The sequence below is a fragment of the Trichomycterus rosablanca genome, chromosome 12 (assembly GCF_030014385.1).
Source record: "Trichomycterus rosablanca isolate fTriRos1 chromosome 12, fTriRos1.hap1, whole genome shotgun sequence".
NCBI lineage: Eukaryota > Metazoa > Chordata > Actinopteri > Siluriformes > Trichomycteridae > Trichomycterus > Trichomycterus rosablanca.
This window is the reverse complement of record NC_085999.1, coordinates 3,601,934-3,621,614: the sequence shown is the minus strand read 5'-3', so window position 1 is coordinate 3,621,614 and position 19,681 is coordinate 3,601,934. Positions and strand designations below refer to the sequence as shown.

The 19,681-nt window shown below is 40.3% G+C and overlaps 1 protein-coding gene and 1 non-coding gene across 4 annotated transcripts; both read left to right on the top strand.

Moving 5' to 3' along the window:
- The first annotated feature begins 1,706 nt into the window (after window positions 1–1,706).
- On the top strand, window positions 1,707–18,847 carry dnajb2 (DnaJ heat shock protein family (Hsp40) member B2). 3 transcript variants are annotated; one of them, XM_063005363.1, is made up of 11 exons: window positions 1,720–2,010; window positions 4,849–4,951; window positions 7,683–7,792; window positions 7,889–7,942; window positions 8,028–8,144; window positions 8,273–8,386; window positions 9,259–9,370; window positions 9,607–9,677; window positions 11,756–12,025; window positions 17,282–17,349; window positions 18,751–18,847. In XM_063005363.1, exons 2-10 carry the CDS (start codon window positions 4,887–4,889, stop codon window positions 17,308–17,310), a joined length of 942 nt encoding a protein of 313 aa, XP_062861433.1. In that variant the 5' UTR covers window positions 1,720–2,010; window positions 4,849–4,886; the 3' UTR covers window positions 17,311–17,349; window positions 18,751–18,847. The 3 variants fall into 3 exon arrangements, with proteins under 3 accessions (XP_062861432.1, XP_062861431.1, XP_062861433.1); XM_063005362.1 differs by lacking the exons at window positions 17,282–17,349; window positions 18,751–18,847 and having other exon boundaries at window positions 1,707–2,010; window positions 4,852–4,951; window positions 11,756–12,453; XM_063005361.1 differs by lacking the exons at window positions 17,282–17,349; window positions 18,751–18,847 and having other exon boundaries at window positions 1,707–2,010; window positions 11,756–12,447.
- trnay-gua (transfer RNA tyrosine (anticodon GUA)) lies at window positions 15,631–15,717 on the top strand. Its single transcript is given in 2 exon segments — window positions 15,631–15,667; window positions 15,682–15,717. It is a non-coding gene; the product is annotated as a tRNA-Tyr (tRNA).
- Window positions 18,848–19,681: the final 834 nt, after the last annotated feature.

The window sequence follows — 19,681 nt, the reverse complement described above, 5'->3', positions numbered from 1 at the left end:
CAGTCACAGTCTTATCTAGGATAAAGTCTATCTATAATACAAACTGGTTTTTACTCGGTCACTCGAAGTCCCGTCCCTAGAGCTAAAGGAATGAGCTTAACCAGGAGAAGAATCATTCGTTGAATCTCATGCACGAGGAAAGCACCCAGACAAGTCACCAAGTAAGAAAACATTTCTTTTATAAACACAAGAAAAGTGTGTGTGTGTGTGTCATGGCTAAACTACTTGAGAAAGTTTCAGAGAGAAGAAGAGTTTTGGTAAACAAGAACAAAACAAGCCAAAACGATGTTCAGAACTGCATGCTCAGCTCGTAAGCTGTGAGAAGTGGAGCGATACAGTACAAGGCCTAATACCATAAGTATATGGACATAAGCGTAACTAACATCTAACACAAACCAACACATCCTAAATTCATAATATTCTGAATATAAAACATGATGCATTATTTAGACATAGCCTACTGTTTACTCACTCACTCACTCACTCACTTTCTTAGCCGCTTAGCCAATTAGGGTTGTTGGGGGGGGGTTGCTGGAGCCTTTTCAATGGGCGCAAGGCACACAGTAACACCCTGGACGGGGTGCCAGTCCATCGCAGGGCAGACGCACACACACACATACACACACATACCCATTTACCTATAGGGTAATTCAGTGTCTCCAATTAACCTGACAGCATGTTTTTGGAATGTGGGAGGAAACCGATGCAGACACGGGGAGAACATGCAAACTCCGCACAGAAAGGACCCGGACCGTCCCGCTTGGGGATCGAACCCAGGACCTTCTTGCTGTGACAGAGGCGACAGTGGTACCCACCGAGCCACGGCACCGCCCATACTGTTTACTATGACCATGAATTTTAAACATACTGTACCACAGGTCAGTGTTTTTCAAAGCCAAAACTGGCCACAAAGAAAAATAATAATGACTAAATAAACGAACTTTAAGAACCACACAAAGACGAAATGAATTTGTCCACGAGTGTCACTTTGATTGATTGATTGATTGATTACTTTATTGATCCCCGAAGGGAAATTGCGGTGTCGCAGCAGCAATTACAATTATTACACACTTCACACAACGACATTACAATGAGGTACAGGAAAGAATACAAAATTTAAGACAGTAATGTAATACATGTAAGATATAAAATCTAATATATATATTAAAAATAAAATAAAATATAATAATATAAAAAATAAGAATATAAAACATCTAACAGGATAAAAACAAAAACTAAAAAGGGGGGAACCTAAAGGTGCAGTTACAGACATTGTGTAATTTAAAGCTGTGCAAATAAAACAGTACCATGTGCAAATTGTGAATCAGGTAGTACCAGTCAAGTAGTAGTTTTATTGTCTTTTGCGGGTATTATAGGTTCTGCGTCCTTCTCTTGCACCAGTGAGAGTTATTATAGGTTGCCACAGCTGTGGGCAGAAATGACTTCCTATTGCCACCATGTCTATAAATTATGTTTAGTTTTGATGCATTGTTTGTGTCGCCTGGGTCGCGGTAAAATGTGAGTCGCTTGAAAAACCCTGCCATAGTTTACCGTCAAGAGGAAAAGTCCCCGTTCTTGACTAGGGTCCAAGTAGACCAAAGCAGTGCAGACTGCTGATTGGTCGCTCGCAGTCTTCACAAGGAGCCAATCAGGGCTCAGAATGAGGGTCTGAAGCTGCTCTGGGCGGAGTGAATGGCGATAGAAAACACTGGCATGTTCTGGATAATCTGGTGTGTGTGAGCTGCAACACAGCTGATGGTGACGCACAGTGTCTGTAGGAGGAGAACACACTCACACACAGTTATAATAACAGACCTAAGAACACACACGGTCACTTAATAACGACGAAGAACCTGTGAAACCGAGCTCATTCGTGTGTAATCGTCGGTTAATGTCAGCAGGTCCGCCCCTCCGTCACCCAGCGCATTCCATCGGTGTTATTCTGTCCTATTTACAGTCACTGACACGGACAGAGCCGCCAGTCCTCCCTGCTGGACACTTCTAAAAAAGGTAAATTTACTCTCTTGTTTAGTTTTGGGAATGACTTAGACTGCAGGTGTGTGTGTTGGTGTGTGTGTTGGATTGCTGGCAGTTTCACAGTGGGTGTGTTTAAAACAGTGCAGCTGTCAGCGGCCTTTATGGCCCAAACACACGGCAAAGTTTGGGGGTCTGACAGAAGCAACACATGGTGCAGCATGTGGTTTCATTAAAGCTTCACACCAGACCAAGATCTTTATTATAACAACATTCTGCTTTCATTTAGACCCACTTGATTGAGATCTTTTTGTCTGTGGAGTTTAAATGAAAACAATTCGGATTCAATTGTTCTGCTGGATGTCAAACTGATGGCAAGAAAACATCCATATTACAGTTAAAGTTGTTTACACTTAAAATTCTGTTTACATTTTTAGAACAGAGCCACTTTAAATTATAATTCTTGAATTATTATTCTAAATTATCCCACATTTAAAAAAAACCCCGTATTTTAAGAAACATTAGAACCATATTATTTCTCCAAATTAACAATAAAATGTAATTAAATATATGTCTTGAAAATATATAGTAACAAACAATTTGTGTGTAAATCTAGAATTTAGTAAATAATTGCAAGGAATTTAGGTAAAGATTAGGTACTTTTTGTTTGTTAAGTACCCCAGACTTTCTTTAGCAGCTCTAAAACATACTACTGGTTTAACTGCTTAATATTCGATAAATAAAGTATCTATCTATCCATCCATCCATCTAACCAATTAGGTACAGTGACAAAACATTCATGTATAAAGTAAGAACTTTATGACTTCATTGCTAGACATTTGGGTAGAAATTAGGTACTAGACCCTCTTCAGCAGCTTTAAAACATACTACTGGTATAACTGTTTAATATTCAACCAGTTAGGTAGCGTGACAAAACATTTATGTGTAAAGTAAGGGGCTCTATTTCTTTCTTCCAGAATTTTATGACTAAGTTGCAAGTCATTCGGGTAAAAATTTGGTACTTTTTGTTTGTTAGGGACCCCAGACCCTCTTCAGCAGCTTGAAAACATACTACTGGTTTAACTGTTTAATATTCAACCAGTTAGGTACAGTGACAAAACATTCATGTGTAAAGTAAGAATTTTATGACTTAATTGCAAGACATTTGGGTAGAAATGAGGTACTTTTTATTTGTTAGGGACCCCAGACCCTCTTCAGCGGCTTAGAAACATACTACTGGTTTAACTGTTTAATATTCAACCAGTTAGGTACAGTGACAAAACATTTATGTGTAAATTAAGGGGCTCCTTCCAGAATTTTATGACTAAATTGCAAGACATTTAGGTGAAGATGAGGTACTTTTTGTTTGTTAGGGACCCCAGATTTTTTTTAGCAGCTTAAAATCATACTACTGGTTTAACTGTTTAATATTCAACCAGTTAGGTATCGTGACAAAACATTTATGTGTAAAGTAAGGGGCTCTATTTCTTTCTTCCAGAATTTTAGGACTAAATTGCAAGACACTGGGTAAAAGTTAGGTTAGACCCCAGACCCTCTTCAGCAGCTTCAAAACATACTACTAGTTTAACTGTTTAATATTCAACCAATTAGGTACAGTGAAGTAAGGGGCTCCTTCCAGAATTTTATTACTAAATTGCAAAATATTTGGGTAGAAACTAGGTACTTTTTATTTGTTGAGGACCCCAGACCTTTTTTTTAGCAGCTTGAAAACATACTAATGGTTTAACTGTTTAATATTAAACTAATGTGATGATAATCACAAAGTTAGCTTACTATTGTTTGAGAAGTTCTCTGAGGCAAGGCCGTAGCCATGAATTGAACACTGGGGGTGACCAATTCTGCCAGGTTGAGGGGGAGGGGGTGGGGGGGGGGTTCCCAGCCGTTCTAAAACATTCCAGCCATGTCAACAACTGATGGGAACACTGACGAATCCTAACATTAGCAAAGCTAGTGAGCGGAGTATGTTTATTTATAATTTTTACATCAGTGTATTAGGGGACATTCAGGGGAAATGCCCCCTGCTTCTGTCAAACTCAAACTCGTGCACTGCATATAAATAAAATTGTCATTTATTGAAGGAAAAAGATAACCCACACCAGGTCATTTGCCCCCTAGTCACTCAATTAACATCTCTTTAAATTGATTTTAATAATTGGGTTAAATTAGGCAAAACACACTCTCGATTGGCTTGATTGCTCTCAGCCCTGTTAAATCTATATATCACATAAACTGATGTCAAAAAGGCAAACAAACAGCACAATAAGCTGTGATTGGGTGACTTGCCATAATTATCTGATTATAAGGGAGATTATCTGATCATCAGTTTGTGATCTAAAACCTAAGCAAAATTGGTTTATGCGACTAGACAATTATTATCTATAAGTATGACTTCAAAATAACGCAAAGTAAGGGTCTGAAGTCACCTAGTCAAAATGAAACCCAGTGAAATTCTGTGTGAGGACCTTAAATTGACAGTTCAAGCAACATGAAATAAAGTTTCTGTCCCAAACTGTTGCCGCAACATTGGTGACAATTTATTTTATCTAGGTTTTTTATATCCTATTTATTAATTGTTGTTGCTGAAACACCTGAAGTTGATAATTAGAAGGGCGTGTTCATATATATTTGGCTATACAGTGTACATATATCAGTAGACTGAAAACCAGCCTATTTTAGTCCAGAAAATGAGAGCTTGGTCATGTCGCTTAAAAGAGAAAAATGTGAAAAGTTGTTAAATGTTGTCACGGCATTATGTAACCTTAGTGTCATTGACATGTCACAACACATATTGTGAGACAAATGTAATTAATAAGTCTTTTTTAAGTGATTTTTTTACTTTCTCTTTGTCACCAGAAGGCAGGACACAGTGAGGACGAGGAGGACGAGAAGACATGGTGGATTATTATGATGTTCTGGGAGTGCCACGCGGTGCCTCTCAAGATGAAATAAAAAAAGCGTAAGCATTCATTTATTTCTATAGACTGGACATTGTCTTGTCAAAACAAACTGTAAATCTGTTGATTAAAAATAAAATTTTAAACAAATACAGCTTAAAACAGTTTAATTCTAGTGCAAGAAAAGGGGCTTTCTAAATTAACATGCACCCCGATGGACAGACAGCTAGACACCAACGTTATAAGCGAACTGGCAGCGGAGATATTTAAAGTCGTCCACTCTTTTACAACAGACCTGTGGTCAGGTTGTACAGTGGAGTTTGCAAATGTCATTTTATTTGTTGAAGTTAGAGCTAAGGTTACCGTACAGTACAATAAATATTAAATAAACAATAAAAATTGTATTAATTGCAACTGCATACTGATTCCATCATATATTGTGTCATTTTGTGGGGCCAAGCAAAGCTGAATGAACATGCACCCTAATGGACAGATAGCTAGTGACTCTTCTTTGCCTTGATTAATTGAATGTTGCCAGTCTACAGAGCTTTGGGTGTCCAGATGACCTTTCAGATTATATATTTGAGCACTGTAGGACTGTTAGAATTGTCTCTTGACAATTGCTGCTCACAAAAATTAGGGGATGTTTCAAAATGAATATGAAGCGATTAAAAAAAAAAAAAGGACTGGCCTTCACGTTCTCCAGACCTGAATCCCATTGAACATGCTTGGGATGCACTGGGAAGACGTCTGGCAAACCGTCCAATGCCTCCCACAACACTTCTTGAGCTGGAAGTTGCCCTGGAGCAAGAGTGGCAGAGGATCGAGAACTGCTGGACAATCTGATCCTGACCATGCCCCATCGCTGTCAATGTGTTTTGGCAGTCTTGGGTGACCATACACCCTACTGAAAAGTCAATGTGTGGCACTCTCGTCCAGTTTGACATGCTTCTGTTCACCTTCACCAAACATGTGTATGTGCATGTTTTGTGAGCAGTATATATATGAATATGTGTGGGTGTGGGTGTGGGTGTGTGTGTGTGTGTGTATATATATATATATATATATATATATATATATATATGACTTTAAAATCACCCACTCGTTTGATTTGAATTAGATTTTTTGGCAGAACAAGCTGATTATAGGACACAGGATCTGAGCAGTACAGTTGTACACAGCCACACCGACCCCATCAATAATACAGTGTTTTTACATCTCTACTTGCGGAATGGAGAGGCTTCCTGCCCATCTGTTTGCTTTGCCCACACCAGACTACTGAGACTAGAAATAGCCTAGTCGGGGGAAATTCACAGACACTTGCAAAACTGAATGCTCTCGAGCGTTACTCAATATGCCTGGATATAACTTTGTTTGGTCATCCTTGATCATAGAGAACTGTAATAGGTTTAGAATATTGATAGCTGCTGTTTCCAGGCACCAGTACAGTCAGTATGATTCGGCACTATTTAGATACAGTGGAGTAACTCTCTACTGGACAAGCATCAGGTTTCTCTGCCTGCTTTGCCTCAATGGTTGGGTGATTAATTGTTAAATAATGGAACAGAAATGGTAATCAGTTATAACACAGAAATAAAGCAGTTTAAATTAGTGCTGAGCAGTATGTTGGTACATTCAGTATACCGTCTTCCTCATTCCTCATACTGTATGGATTTTACAAATACCGCCATACCATAACATAGTTAATACAACAGCTGTAGTCTTCAGTGGGCAGCAATACATGTAATATTGTTCACTGCTAAAAGTGATATGGAGCACTGTGCAGGTTAGATACAGCTCAAGAGTTAGCCAGTTAGCGTTAGCATGACAATGTGAGGCTTCCTCGATATGGTGAAAAAAAATAAACAAAAACAGATGGAGAGTGAAGAGAGGAAGACCAAACTCCAAGACTAAAACACTTTATACTTTTCTACACTCACTGTCCATTTTATCAGCTCCACTTACCATATAGAAACACTTTGTAGTTCTACAATTACTGACTGTAGTCCATCTGTTTCTCTACATACTGTTTTAGCCTGCTGTTACTTTGTTATTCAATGGTCAGGACCACCACAGAGCAGGCATTATTTAGGTGGTGGGTGATTCTCAGCCCTGCAGTGACACTGACATGGTGGTGGTGTGTTAGTGTGTGTTGTGCTGGTATGAGTGGATCAGACACAGCAGCGCTGATGGAGTTTTTAAATACCGTGTCCACTCACTGTCCACTCTATTAGACACTCCTACCTAGCCGGTCCACCTTGTAGATGTAAAGTCAGAGACGATCGCTCGTCTATTGCTGCTGTTAGAGTCGGTCATCTTCTAGACCTTCATCAGTGGTCAAAGGATGCTGCCCACGGGGTGCTGTTGGTTGGATATATTTTAGGTTGGTGGACTATTCTCAGTCCAGCAGTGACAGTGAGGTGTTTAAAAACTCCATCAGCGCTGCTGTGTCTGATTCACTCATACCAGCACAACACACACTAACACACCACCACCATGTCAGTGTCACTGCAGTGCTGAGAATGATCCACCACCTAAATAATACCTGCTCTGTGATGGTCCTGTGGGGGTCCTGACCATTGAAGAACAGCATGAAAGGGGCTAACAAAGCATGCAGAGAAAGAGATGGACTACAGTCAGTAATTGTAGAACTACAAAGTGCTTCTATATGGTAAGTGGAGCTGATAAAATGGACAGTGAGTGTAGAAACAAGAAGGTGGTTTTAATGTTATGGCTGATCGGTGTATATGTGTGGAATTGTCTGTTGGCTCACTGGTGTACATGTGGATTCAGTTACAGGAAACTGGCCTTGCAGTGGCACCCAGACAAGAATCCAGACAACAAGGAGGAGGCCGAGAGAAAATTTAAGGAGATCGCAGAAGCCTATGAAGTTTTATCAGACAGTAAGTTTGTATACACTTTGGCTTCTAAGGTATTATGTTATTTTTTTCTTTTATTTCTTTGTTACTAAAGCACTGTTATACCTTTATATTTCCAAGGAAGCAAACGAGAAGCTTATGACACTTATGGAAAAAGTAGAATTCCTAACTCTGGTAAGAAAATCTTTTATTTCTTTCTTTTGATCATTTGTGTTCTGGAATGATCTTAAGTTCTTGTCGATATATTTTCCCCCTTAAGGCTCAGGCGGTGGTTCCTTTTCCGACGACTTTCCAGGATTCACCTTCACATTCCGCAGCCCAGAGGAGGTGTTTCGGGAATTCTTCGGAGGCCAGGATCCATTTGCTGACTTTTTTGGTTAGTGCACGCTATGATTGACTGCACTACACTTGCTGCCATGAGCTTGACACATTCTTCCTCTGTTGTTGCCAGTGTTGGGTTTGTGTGTTTTAATGATTGTTGCTTCCACGTTTATTCCCTTTTAGATGATTTCCCATTCGGAGGTTTGCACAGCGGGATGCACAACCACCATGAGTTTGGTCACCATGGCTTCTCAAGACTCGGGCCCAGCAGGTTCTTCTCCTTCCCCTCAGCAAATGGTTAGCATCTCATATGCTCATTGTAGAGAAGATTATCAGGATTTACCTTGAATTTGTACAAAATGTTGTACATTTTTACTTAATGTAAATTATAACAAGATGTCTTTGTAGATTATGTGTGATCACAGTAGACTGTAATTGTCCTCATTAAGAAAAACATGGACTGTTCTTCCATCTCAAACATGGAGAGCTCTCGAAAAACAACTATAGCACTAACAGATAGTTTTGCATTAGGCTTTTAAATGCTAGAACAATGTGCTAGCCCACCACTGCTCTGCTATTGGCCGGTCTGTTATCGCCTACACAGATCTGATTGGCTGTGTCTAAGGGTGGGAGGGCCAAAGTGATTCTTTAGAAGAAGATATACTTGATTTGTCATATATACATGTACAGGTGGTGTACAGTACAATGAAATTCTTTCTTCGCATATCCCAGCTTGTTTGGAAGCTGGGGTCAGAGCGCAGGGTCAGCCATCGTATGACGCCCCTGGAGCAGACAGGCCTTAACCGCATATGTGTTGTAGGCCACTAGGTTAAAATAAGCAGTTGGTTACTACACACTTGTCAGAAAGGGGCAAATTCTAGGTACAGCCCTTTTTGGGTCAAGGTAGGGCTCAGGAGCAGATAAAAGAAAAGGGCGAAAAAAGGTAAAATCTGTACATAGGAAAAAACAAGAAAATTAAAACCTGGATATTTTGTAAAAAAGTAGAATTACACAACTTTAGAGTTGAACTGTTTTAGGTTTAATCGTTGATGCAAATGGAATAGATTTAAAAATATTACTTTAAGCCTAAAACCTGACCTAATGTAAATCATGTAATTCACTGTCTGATTTCAGTCCCCTAATTATTTATCTTTCTGCTTCATTTTCAGTTGACTTCACCTCTTTCTCCTCTTCCTCAATGGGAGGCAGCGGAGGAGGAAATTTTAAGTCCGTCTCCACTTCCACACGGCTCGTCAATGGAAAACGCACCACAACGAAAAAGTCAGTTCACTTCGTTACTTCTATCTAATATAACATTCAATCTCCGTATTACTGTAAGTGCTAGCAGTGCTGCAGAGCTAAGTGTTATTTTCCTTTCAAGCTAATCTTATTTACTCATATTGGTTATGCTGATAAAGGTTTTTAACAGCAGCCAGAGTAAGCAAGTGCTAATCTTTTAATGCACTCTTCATAAACGAGCGCATAAATGAGGGGCTTTTAACGACTCGTCTTTACAGGATCAAAGAAAACGGGCAGGAGAGAACCGAGATCGAGGAGGACGGGGTCCTGAAGACTGTCCTCATTAATGGTACTTTCAATACTCAGTCTATTATTCACTACATATAAGCAAATATTTATGACAGTGGGAGGTGCAGGGAGTGCAGTGGAAGCTCAGAGGTTAATGCACTGAAGTAGTGACCGGAAAGTTGCTGGTTCAATCCCCACCACTTCCATTTTTGCCACTGTTGGACCCCTGAGCAAGGCAATTAACCCTCAGTTGCTTGCACTGTATTCAGTAACAACGGTAAGACGCTTTGATTAAAGGATCTGCTAAATGCTGTAAATGTAAATTTGAGGGATGGATTCTTATTGTGTAGGTTGCTTAAGATGGCAGGTCACCATCAAACAACAACGCAGAAGTCATACAATTAATTTAAAATGTTGGGCAGAAACTTAAACTTAAAAGTAAATTTTTGCCATTTTAATTTTGAGAATAAAGTCTGAATTATTTTCTGTAATAGGACGGCCAGTGTAAGCTTACCAGTTCAGAGAAGCTCTGACCAAAGGCAGCATCTTAGCTTAAACAGCCACTACCTGCAAGTTCTGCTTCAACAAAAGAGACTATTTCTTCAAGTCCGTCTGATTCTTTCTTCTTAATAAACGCACCTTCTTGCAAAGCCGTTTCAGCGTTATTATAACAAAATGTTGTTGATGTGCCAGGGATAGAGTACTTCTTTATTTGTAAAACTAATACGAAAGTAGAACTTTACCAAATCCATAACGTGTTTAAAAGTAGGAGGTTATCTTCATAATATTTTGACGTTATTCTCTAAATCATCTTGACTTTATTCTGAGAACTGAAACAAATATGACTTCATTCTTAAAATCATTTTTCTTTATCTCTTTTTCAAATTAAAACTCAATACAGCCCTAATATGCTGTTCTGGAAACTAGAGCTTTTTGCTGGCCTCGTTTTTATGCTTAGATTACATGCACTCTGTTGCAGACGGTATTTTGGTTTTACACATAGTTTATAAATCTTGTTTGCATTTACATTTATTATTAAGTAATTTAGGAGGTGGGAGTGATGGCTCTGAGGTTTGGTATAAATGCTCTTTGATATGCATATGGTCTGATGAATTTGGTAAAACCTGATAGATCTCTTTACAAATGTACACCGACTAGGCATAACTTTATGACCATCTTCCTAATATTGTGTTGGTCTCCCTTTTGCTACCCCATACGCAACAAACTGTGCTGCTCTGTGTATTCTGACGCCTTTCTATCAGAACCAGCATGAACGTCTTCAGCAATCTGAGCTACAGTAGCTCGTCTGTTGGCATCAGTGAGCCTTGGCCGCCCATGACCCTGTCATCGGTTTACAACTGTTCCTTTCTTGGACCACTTTTGATAGATACTGACCACTGCTGACCGGGAATGCCCCACAAGAGTTTTGGAGATGCTCTGACCCAGTCGTCTAGCCATCACAATCTGGCTCTTGTCAAACTCGCTCAGATCCTCACGCTCGCCCATTTTTCCTGCTTCTAACATCAACTTTGAGGATGAAATGTTCACTTGCTGCCTGATATATCCCCCCCCCACTAACAGGTGCCGTGATGAAGAGATAATCAGTGTTATTCACTTCACCTGTCAGTGGTCATAATGTTATGCCTGGTTGGTCGACCCACGTTGTCCATGATTCTTTTACGTGACCAAGGCAACACAAACAATGCATCTTACCATCTCTGCTCTGCTCTGTAGTCTGGTCCAACTGTGGTGTACAGGATGTAACATAAAACCCTGGGTCAAAGCCGAAAAAGTAGGTCGCAGAGAAAAATAATAATAATAATTAAATAAACAAATTGTATGCAAACTCCCCCTTGTGGAAGCTTTATGTTACATCTTGTAAAGCACAGTTGGACCAGATTACAGAGCAAACAGAGTGAGATGCATTGTTTGTGTTGCCTGAGTTGCACCAAAAAATCATGGACATAATGTGGGTTGATTGAATCTGACTTAATCATTAAATATAAATACTAGGGAATACTAGGGATGTCAGAAATGTATACCATAGGAAAATGACCTGGCTGGACCCAGCATCCCTCTATTACTTCAGCAGTAGCACAGCATTAAAAGTCTTAACCCGAGCCCCGTGTGTGTTCTCAGGTGTAGAAGATGAGATGGCTCTGGCTCTGGAGCTCAGCCGCAGAGAGCAGTCCAGCCAGACACAACAGCTCCCGTTCAGTTCTGTCCACTCCGATCTCACCAACCACCGCACCCCAACCAACCCCCAGCGCTCCTTCAGCTCTGCCCCGTTCCTTCACTGCCCGGAAAGCAGTGAAGACGAGGTGGACGAAGACCTGCAGATGGCACTAGCCTACAGCCTGTCCGAGTTAGAGACCTGTCCGGCTACCTCCGCCCAGGATGAAATCTCAGGTGCCAGGGAAGGGCGGGGCAAAAAGCAGAAAGGGAAAGAATCCAGTCATGAGCCAGAATCAGGGAGGAACAGAACAGAGGAATTAGCACACATCACTCATACATCACAAGATCAGAGAGAAACAGGGAAATCTGAACAGAGTAGGGAGGGAGGAAAACCTGTTGCTAATGGCAGCGCTGTGCTGAAAAACAAAAGAAAGTGTCGGTGTGTGGTGTGTTAAGTGAGCTGCATGATGTTCCCAGTGTTAATCTTTTCTACAGCTGCTATTCTGATCCTTAATCTATTTCTAAGTTTTGTGTGGTGTGGTGTGGTGTTTCAGAGAACGAACTAGTCGTACTACAACTACTTCTTTGTTTACTTTAGGATGGTTTGTCTGATTTTTAATACAGAATTAAGTTCACCTAAGGTTTTAAGGATTTGCTTACAAATATTATTGCACAGAAATGGCACAAGCAGTAAACCCAAGTGCCAAATGATCCTTTATTAAGTATCTATAATAGGGGTTGTGTTAAAACGCTAATCTATATTGTATATTAGTGATCCCCAACCTTTTTGGCGCCATGGACCGGTTTCTTATAAGATATAATTTCACAGACCGGCAGGGGCGAATTAAAATAGAATAACAATACTACTCTCAAATGATGGAAAATCAGTGGGAACTCTGAGCTTTTTTTGCTGCAACGAGACGCTCCCACCAAGGGGTGATAGGAGACAATAACACCCATTGGAAATGGAAGCCGTGTTTTCATTGCTTTTGTAGTGATCCATAATTATTTTTTCTTTCTGTGCAGATGGTACTGGTCCATGGCCCGGTGGTTGGGGACCACTGTTGTATATGGTTAATATGTAGGATTTTGATTAACATCAGATCCTAAAGTGCACCGTCATCAGGGCTATGAAGTTTTAAAGTATTATGCAATAGTGAAAATAAGTTAACAACTGTTAACATTCTAACTACTATTTTCCTAATGTGTTCAATCCAAGAAATAGTAGTAAAAATGGCATGTTTAAGTTTGTTCTCTGTTAAGCGTGTGTTAACAGTTTAAACATTGAATTTGACCAGTGGCGTCCAAACTTTTGCCCAATACTGTATGTTCAGCAGGTTTAGTGAACAAAGATTCTGCTATTGGATGACCAATAGATAGATGGATGGATGAATAGATAGATAGATACTTTATTGATCCCAAAGGAAATTAAAGTCCAGGAAGGATGGTCAAATGGTCAAGGTCACCATGAGTGCGGCTTCCCTGGAATCACTGGGCGACATGCAATAACACAACCCGGACAGGACGCCAATCCTTTGCGAGGCCTCAAATGCATGGAGAGAACATGCAAACTCCACACAGAAAGGACCCTGGGAATCGAACCCAGGCTCTTTAAGCTGTGAGGCAGCAGTGCTACCAACTGATCCACCATGCTGTGATTTACCCTGCACCTAGATACTATACTGTATAACTGGTTTAATTAAATATTAGAATTAAATACCAGAAACAAACAGCAAAAACAGCATATGCAATAAAACAAATACAAACTGCACGTTTGTTTAATCCCATCTAGAGTTCAGTATACACCGATCAGCCGTAACATTAAAACCACCTCCTTGTTTTTACACTCACTGTCCATTTTATCAGCTCCACTTACCAAATAGAAGCACTTTGTAGTTCTACAATTACTGACTGTAGTCCATCTGTTTCTCTGCATGCTTTGTTAGCCCCCTTTAATGCTGTTCTTCAATGGTCAGGACCCCCACAGGACCACCACAGAGCAGGTATTATTTAGGTGGTGGATCATTCTCAGCACTGCAGTGACACTGACATGGTGGTGGTGTGTTAGTGTGTGTTGTGCTGGTATGACTGGATCAGACACAGCAGCGCTGCTGGAGTTTTTAAATACCGTGTTCACTCACTGTCCACTCTATAAGACACTCCTACCTAGTTGGTCCACCTTGTAGATGTAAAGTCAGAGACGATCGCTCATCTAATGCTGCTGTTTGAGTTGGTCATCTAGACCTTCATCAGTGGTCACAGGACGCTGCCCACGGGGCGCTGTTGGCTAAATATTTTATACCTACTCTGTGGTGGTCCTGTGGGGGTCCTGACCATTAAAGAACAGAGTGAATGGAGGCTAGCAAAGCATGCATAGAAACAGATGGACTACAGTCAGTAATTGTAGAACTACAAAGTGCTTCTATATGGTAAGTGGAGCTCATAAAATGGACAGTGAGTGTAGAAACAAGGAGGTGGTTTTAATGTTGTGGCTGATCAGTGTATATTGTAGTATATTCACCCAAACAATGCTTAGAACAGATACGGACACGAATATTATTAAAATGACTGAAGCAATTTTAAGTCATGTTCTATCCAAACACCTCAAGCTCACTTTTTACTTACTCTTCTTCATTATTTGTCTCCTCCCATAAACAGAGCTCTTTTTTATGAATAGAAGAGGCACAAAAATTAAGTTTTGTGTTAATAAATGATGGCAGTATAACTGACCAGGGTGGTGTGTGGTATGTTTTATGTACGTATATTTTAATAAATACTTCTGTGCTTCTGTACAAGCACAACCTATCTGTGTGTGGGAACCTCATTAATGACTAATTAATGTTTTGAACAGCTAATTCACACCGGATGTATTTCCAAAGCATGTGTTGCACTTGTTTTATCCTCATTTCTTTTTTGTTTTCGCATGCATGGCTAAAGCACTGAAGCAAACTTCATAGAAACTAGTTTATAAGTAATTGGATTATAAAATGCGTGTGCAGTACAGACCGCTTCTTTTTACCTGCACAAGGCAGGTTCATTGTGTATGGAGAGTCATCCACCAATCTCCATTATCCCCTGTCAGCGGAGGTCGTTAGTGCAACAGTTATGAGGAATCACCTCTGGCAAATCCCTACCTGACATAAGGGCCAATCTTTGTCTATATAGGGAGTTTGAGATGTGGTTCAGCTAACGTTTTTTATTGCTACGTCACTCGAGGACTGTTAATGCTGTTGGAGTTTGTTTCAGTGTGGATTGATGTTTATTATTACAACCCCAAATCAGAAAAAGCAACAGTACGGGGGCATTTTTCATTTCAAAATTCTACACACATTCTCTATTGGGGACAGGTCAGGACTGCAGGCAGGCCAGTCCAGTACCCGTACCCTCTTCTTCCACAGTTATGCCATTAAAATGCTGGACGTTCCTGGAAAAGTTGACGCCTTGAAGGCAGCATATGCTTCTGACCACAATACACGTTTCAACTGTGTGATGGTGCATCCTAGATGCCTCCGAGCCCAGATAAGTCGACACCGCTTCTGGACATGGTTAACATAAGGCTTCTTTTTTGCACAGTAAAGTTTTAAGTATCATTTTTGCAGTAACTCTGTATTGTAGAGCTTGACAAAGGTTTGCCAAAGTAATCCCTCACCCATGTGGTTATATCAGCTATTGTTGAGTGGCAATTCTTGATGCACTGCCATCTGAGGGATGGAAGATCACGGGCGTTCAGCTTAAGCTTGCACCCTTGACCCTTATGCACTAAAATTCCTCCTAATTCCTTGAATCGTTTAATGATATTATGCACTGTAGAGCGAGAAATATGCAAATCCCCTCCATGCCCTTCGATAGCTCAGTTGGTAGAGCGGAGGACTGTAGTGGATTGTTCTGGCATCCTTAGGTCGCTGGTTCGAATCCGGCTCGAAGGAATTTGCTTTCTGCAATTTCCCTCTGGGATCAATAAAGGATTCTGATTCAATCTTTCTTTGAGTTGCATTGTTTTTAAACATTTCAATCATTTTCTCACACTTTTTCTGATTTGGCGTTGTAGAAACTTTACTGCACAAGCTGTGTCCGGTGTGAATTTAAGGTTACAAGTTTTACACATCAGCTGAATCAAAAGCACAATATGTATGATGATGTTTGTAAAGGAATGTTCAGTCAGGTATCATAATGATGTGATACAATCAAATAACAATAAAAAAAAAAAAGGAATTAAATATGACACACACTGTCAATAATATATATTTGTGAAAAGAGTTGAAAATTTGATCCTGTTTTTTTGTAGTCGTGGTTTGGAATGGAAATTATTCTGAAGTGCCTGTTCTGTGTGAGGACCGAGATGAATTGTAGTGGGCGTCTGTTACACTTGATGTGCCAATTGTTAGCATTGCCAAAGCAGTTAAACCATGTCCTGTTCTCGCCTGCTGGTCCTTTCCTGACTACACAAATGCTGAGCATTTAACAAGTGTTTGCAAGGACACAAAGTTTTGTATTGATCACATTTAGGATATGTGCAATAGACAAAATAATAATAACAATTACATTAAAATATTAAAAGCACATTTTGTTTTGAAATTATACTAATTTTCATTGACCTTTTATTTCATGGTACTATTCAATATTCCTCAGTAGGGAGATGAATTCTAAGAGCTGGATTTCTGTTAAGGTTCTTGTGAAGGGCTGAGTATGTTTTTACAGGAACGTCGCAATGTTGAGAATTTCAATTAATTCTAAATGTAAAACGAATAATAAAAGCAAACAAACACATTTGTTCTTGATGTAGTCTTTTCATTTGTCTCCTTAAAGTCAACCACACACACAAGCTTTTTATTATAAAGCAGTGGACATAATAAAGTCTGTATACATTTAAGTAGTATATGAAATGTTTAGTAGTTAAAACATTTCTTTTATTTCTATTTCCACTATAAACAGATTATCTATCTTGTATATGATCACGGTGGCACGGTGGCTTAGTGGGTAGCACTGTCGCCTCACAGCAAGAAAGTCCTGGGTTCGATCCCTAGGTGGGGCGGTCCGGGTCCTTTCTGTGCGGAGTTTGCATGTTTTCCCCGTTTCCTCCGGGTGCTCTGTTTTTTTCCCACAGTCCAAAAACATGCAGCCAGGCTAATTGGAAACACTGAATTGTCCTATAGATACCAAGCCACTAGATGCACAAACCAGTGCATTGTAATGCCAGTCCCAAGCCCGGCCCATAAAATAGGGAGGGTTGTGTCAGGAAGGGCATCCGGTGTAAAAATTGTGCCAAATCAATGCGGATCATGATCCGCCGAGAGCCGACCCCGCAACCGAACGGGACAAAGGAAGAAGAAGATCCATCTTGTATATGATACATTTGTGTGTGTTGTGCTGTTAAGCTTTTATCTGTCTTCTTTACCCACATGTCATTAATATATCCTGTCTACATCTGCATATATTTGTGATTTCTGTTCCCTGGTGTGTTTACCTGTCTTCTTCTCCCTGCTGTTACAGAGTCTGATTTCCAGGCCTTCACAGGCTGAGCGATCATCATACCCCATCAGTACACCTTTCTCTCGAAGGTAAAACTTAGTCTAGTATAAAATCCAAACCTGGTGAGTTTGCATTCTGTGTGTGGTGGATTTCTTTTAACCCCAAACCTCCCATCTTTAAAGGGGTAAACTGCCCTCATTCAGAGTTTTCTGAATCAACAAGACATCAAAGCTCAGACTTTAGGTTGTATTTGTATAAGATTATGTTTACACATATCAATAAAATTTCAATGAGCATGAGAAATTTGAACTTAAAGCAAATCCTAGATGTCAATTTGCTATACAAGGCCGAGTAGCTGCCAACCCCTGCAGTATACACCGATCAGGCATAACATTATGACCACTTTCCTAATATTGTGTTGGTCCCCCTTTTGCCAAAACAGCCCGGACCTGTAGATGCACTGTGTATTCTCACACCTTTCTATCAGAACCAGCATTAACTTCTTTAGCAATTTGACCTACAGTAGCTCATCTGTTGGATCGGACTACATGGGCCAGCCTTCGCTCCCCACATGCATCAATGAGCCTTGGCTGCCCATGACTTTGTCACCGGTTTACCATTGTTCCTTCCTTGGACCACTTTTGATAGATACTGACCACTGCAGACCAGGAACACCCCACATGAGCTGCAGTTTTGGAGATGCTCTGACCCTGTCGTCTAGCCATCACAATTTGGCCCTTGTCAAACTCACTCAAATCCTCTCACGCCCATTTTTCCTGCTTCTAACATCAACTTTGAGGATGAAATGTTCACTTGCTGCCTAATATATCCCACCCACTAACAGGTGACGTGATGAAGAGATAATCAGTGTTATTCACTTCACCTGTTATGCCTCGTCAGTGTATATTAATACAGTAACATTACATTTACTCATGTGATGGTTTTTATATCTAGATGGCAAGACATCACAGTCTACCATGTCATTTCCCAAACATCATCTGGTTATTTGGGGTTCTTTTTAATTGTTAAATACGGCAGGATTGTGACAAAATGTACAGAGCAACAAATACACTAATCTACACACATCTTTTTTTGGAAAGCTTAGTAGGTCTATGTACTGCATGATAACACAATTGTTGTGTTCTGCTCTAATTACACTTACTAAAGAATGTATTTTTTAATTTTTGTATTTACATAATTACATTTATGAATTCATAAGATTTTATTATTCAGACCATGCATCACAAAAAGGCTTTCTAGTGTCAGCACTTGGTAATAAAAAAAATTGGTCAGACTGACATGAAAAATTTGGGGGATAGGAAAGGTGGTAAGAAATATATTTTTACAGTGACCTCAAATACTATTTGCTTGTTTATTGGTACTTACCCTTTCTCCTGTTTGCTAGCATGTCGTGTGGTGTTTTCAACAGCAGTAGAGTTAGAAAAGTCCATGACGGCACTAACACTTCATCCCCTCATGTGTCCAAACAGGGGAAGAGTTCCACAACCTCTGCTCGACCCTTCAGCTCTTGTGCTTCTTAGACTCTTTTCAAAGTTTTATTTGGAAATACACAACATGGAAAACTGGTCTACGTGGTTTCTCAGAATGTGTGAGTTTGAGGTTTTGGGCGTTCGAGTGTTTAAAGCTTTAGAGGAACGACTGGAACTGCTGATGCTGATACGAATTTTGTAGCTTTGTAGATAAGAGTTTTGCAGTCGCTGGTATGAATTGATAGCATTTGTAAGTTGTCTTATTGTTACAAATTAATATATGCAAAATTCTGAATTTTAAACCATGAAACGTACAGTTGAAACGTGTTCAGTGGGTTTTTTATTACGTATCACCAGTACACAGAGATGTTCACACTGATCTGAGCCACTGTGAGAGCTGCTGTGACCGCGATCCACTGTGGTATGGAGTGATAAATAAATGTTTCAACTTTTAGTCAGGAATCGATTGTCTAGTGCACTGTGAACTACGGTGACGTTTTTAATTTAAAAAATGTGCCGCTCAGGTGGTGCAGTGGTAAAATACGCTAGCACACTAGAGCTGGGGTTTCGAATACATCCATCCGGCTGGGCTGGGCGGCTATATGAACAACGTTTGGCTGTTGTTCATCCAGGGAGGGAAATGCCGGATAGGGACCTCATAACTGATGCAATCACGACCTCTGCTGGCTGATTGATGACGTCTACACAGAGTAGAGGAATAATGCTGATCAGGGTGTGTCTCTCCGTGCACAGTGCTGATTCGCATGTGAACTCGCCTCAAGCAGGTGAAAAGATGCAGTCGGCTACTGCACACGTGTCGGAGGGGACGTGTGTCAGTTCGCTCTCCTCAATCCGGGGCGGGGGTCAGCACCGGTAGAGAGGAAGCATAATGCAATTGGGTAAAAATTGGACGCGCAAAAATTCGGGAGAA

Excerpts from the sequence above, each read along its gene's own strand:
- dnajb2 (XM_063005362.1), top strand. The coding sequence starts at position 4,887 with ATGGTGGATTATTATGATGTTCTGGGAGTGCCACGCGGTGCCTCTCAA. Across the intron at positions 4,952-7,682 it reads CAAGATGAAATAAAAAAAGC|TTACAGGAAACTGGCCTTGC; the intron begins GTAAGCATTCAT and ends ATGTGGATTCAG. Across the intron at positions 9,678-11,755 it reads GAAGACTGTCCTCATTAATG|GTGTAGAAGATGAGATGGCT; the intron begins GTACTTTCAATA and ends GTGTGTTCTCAG.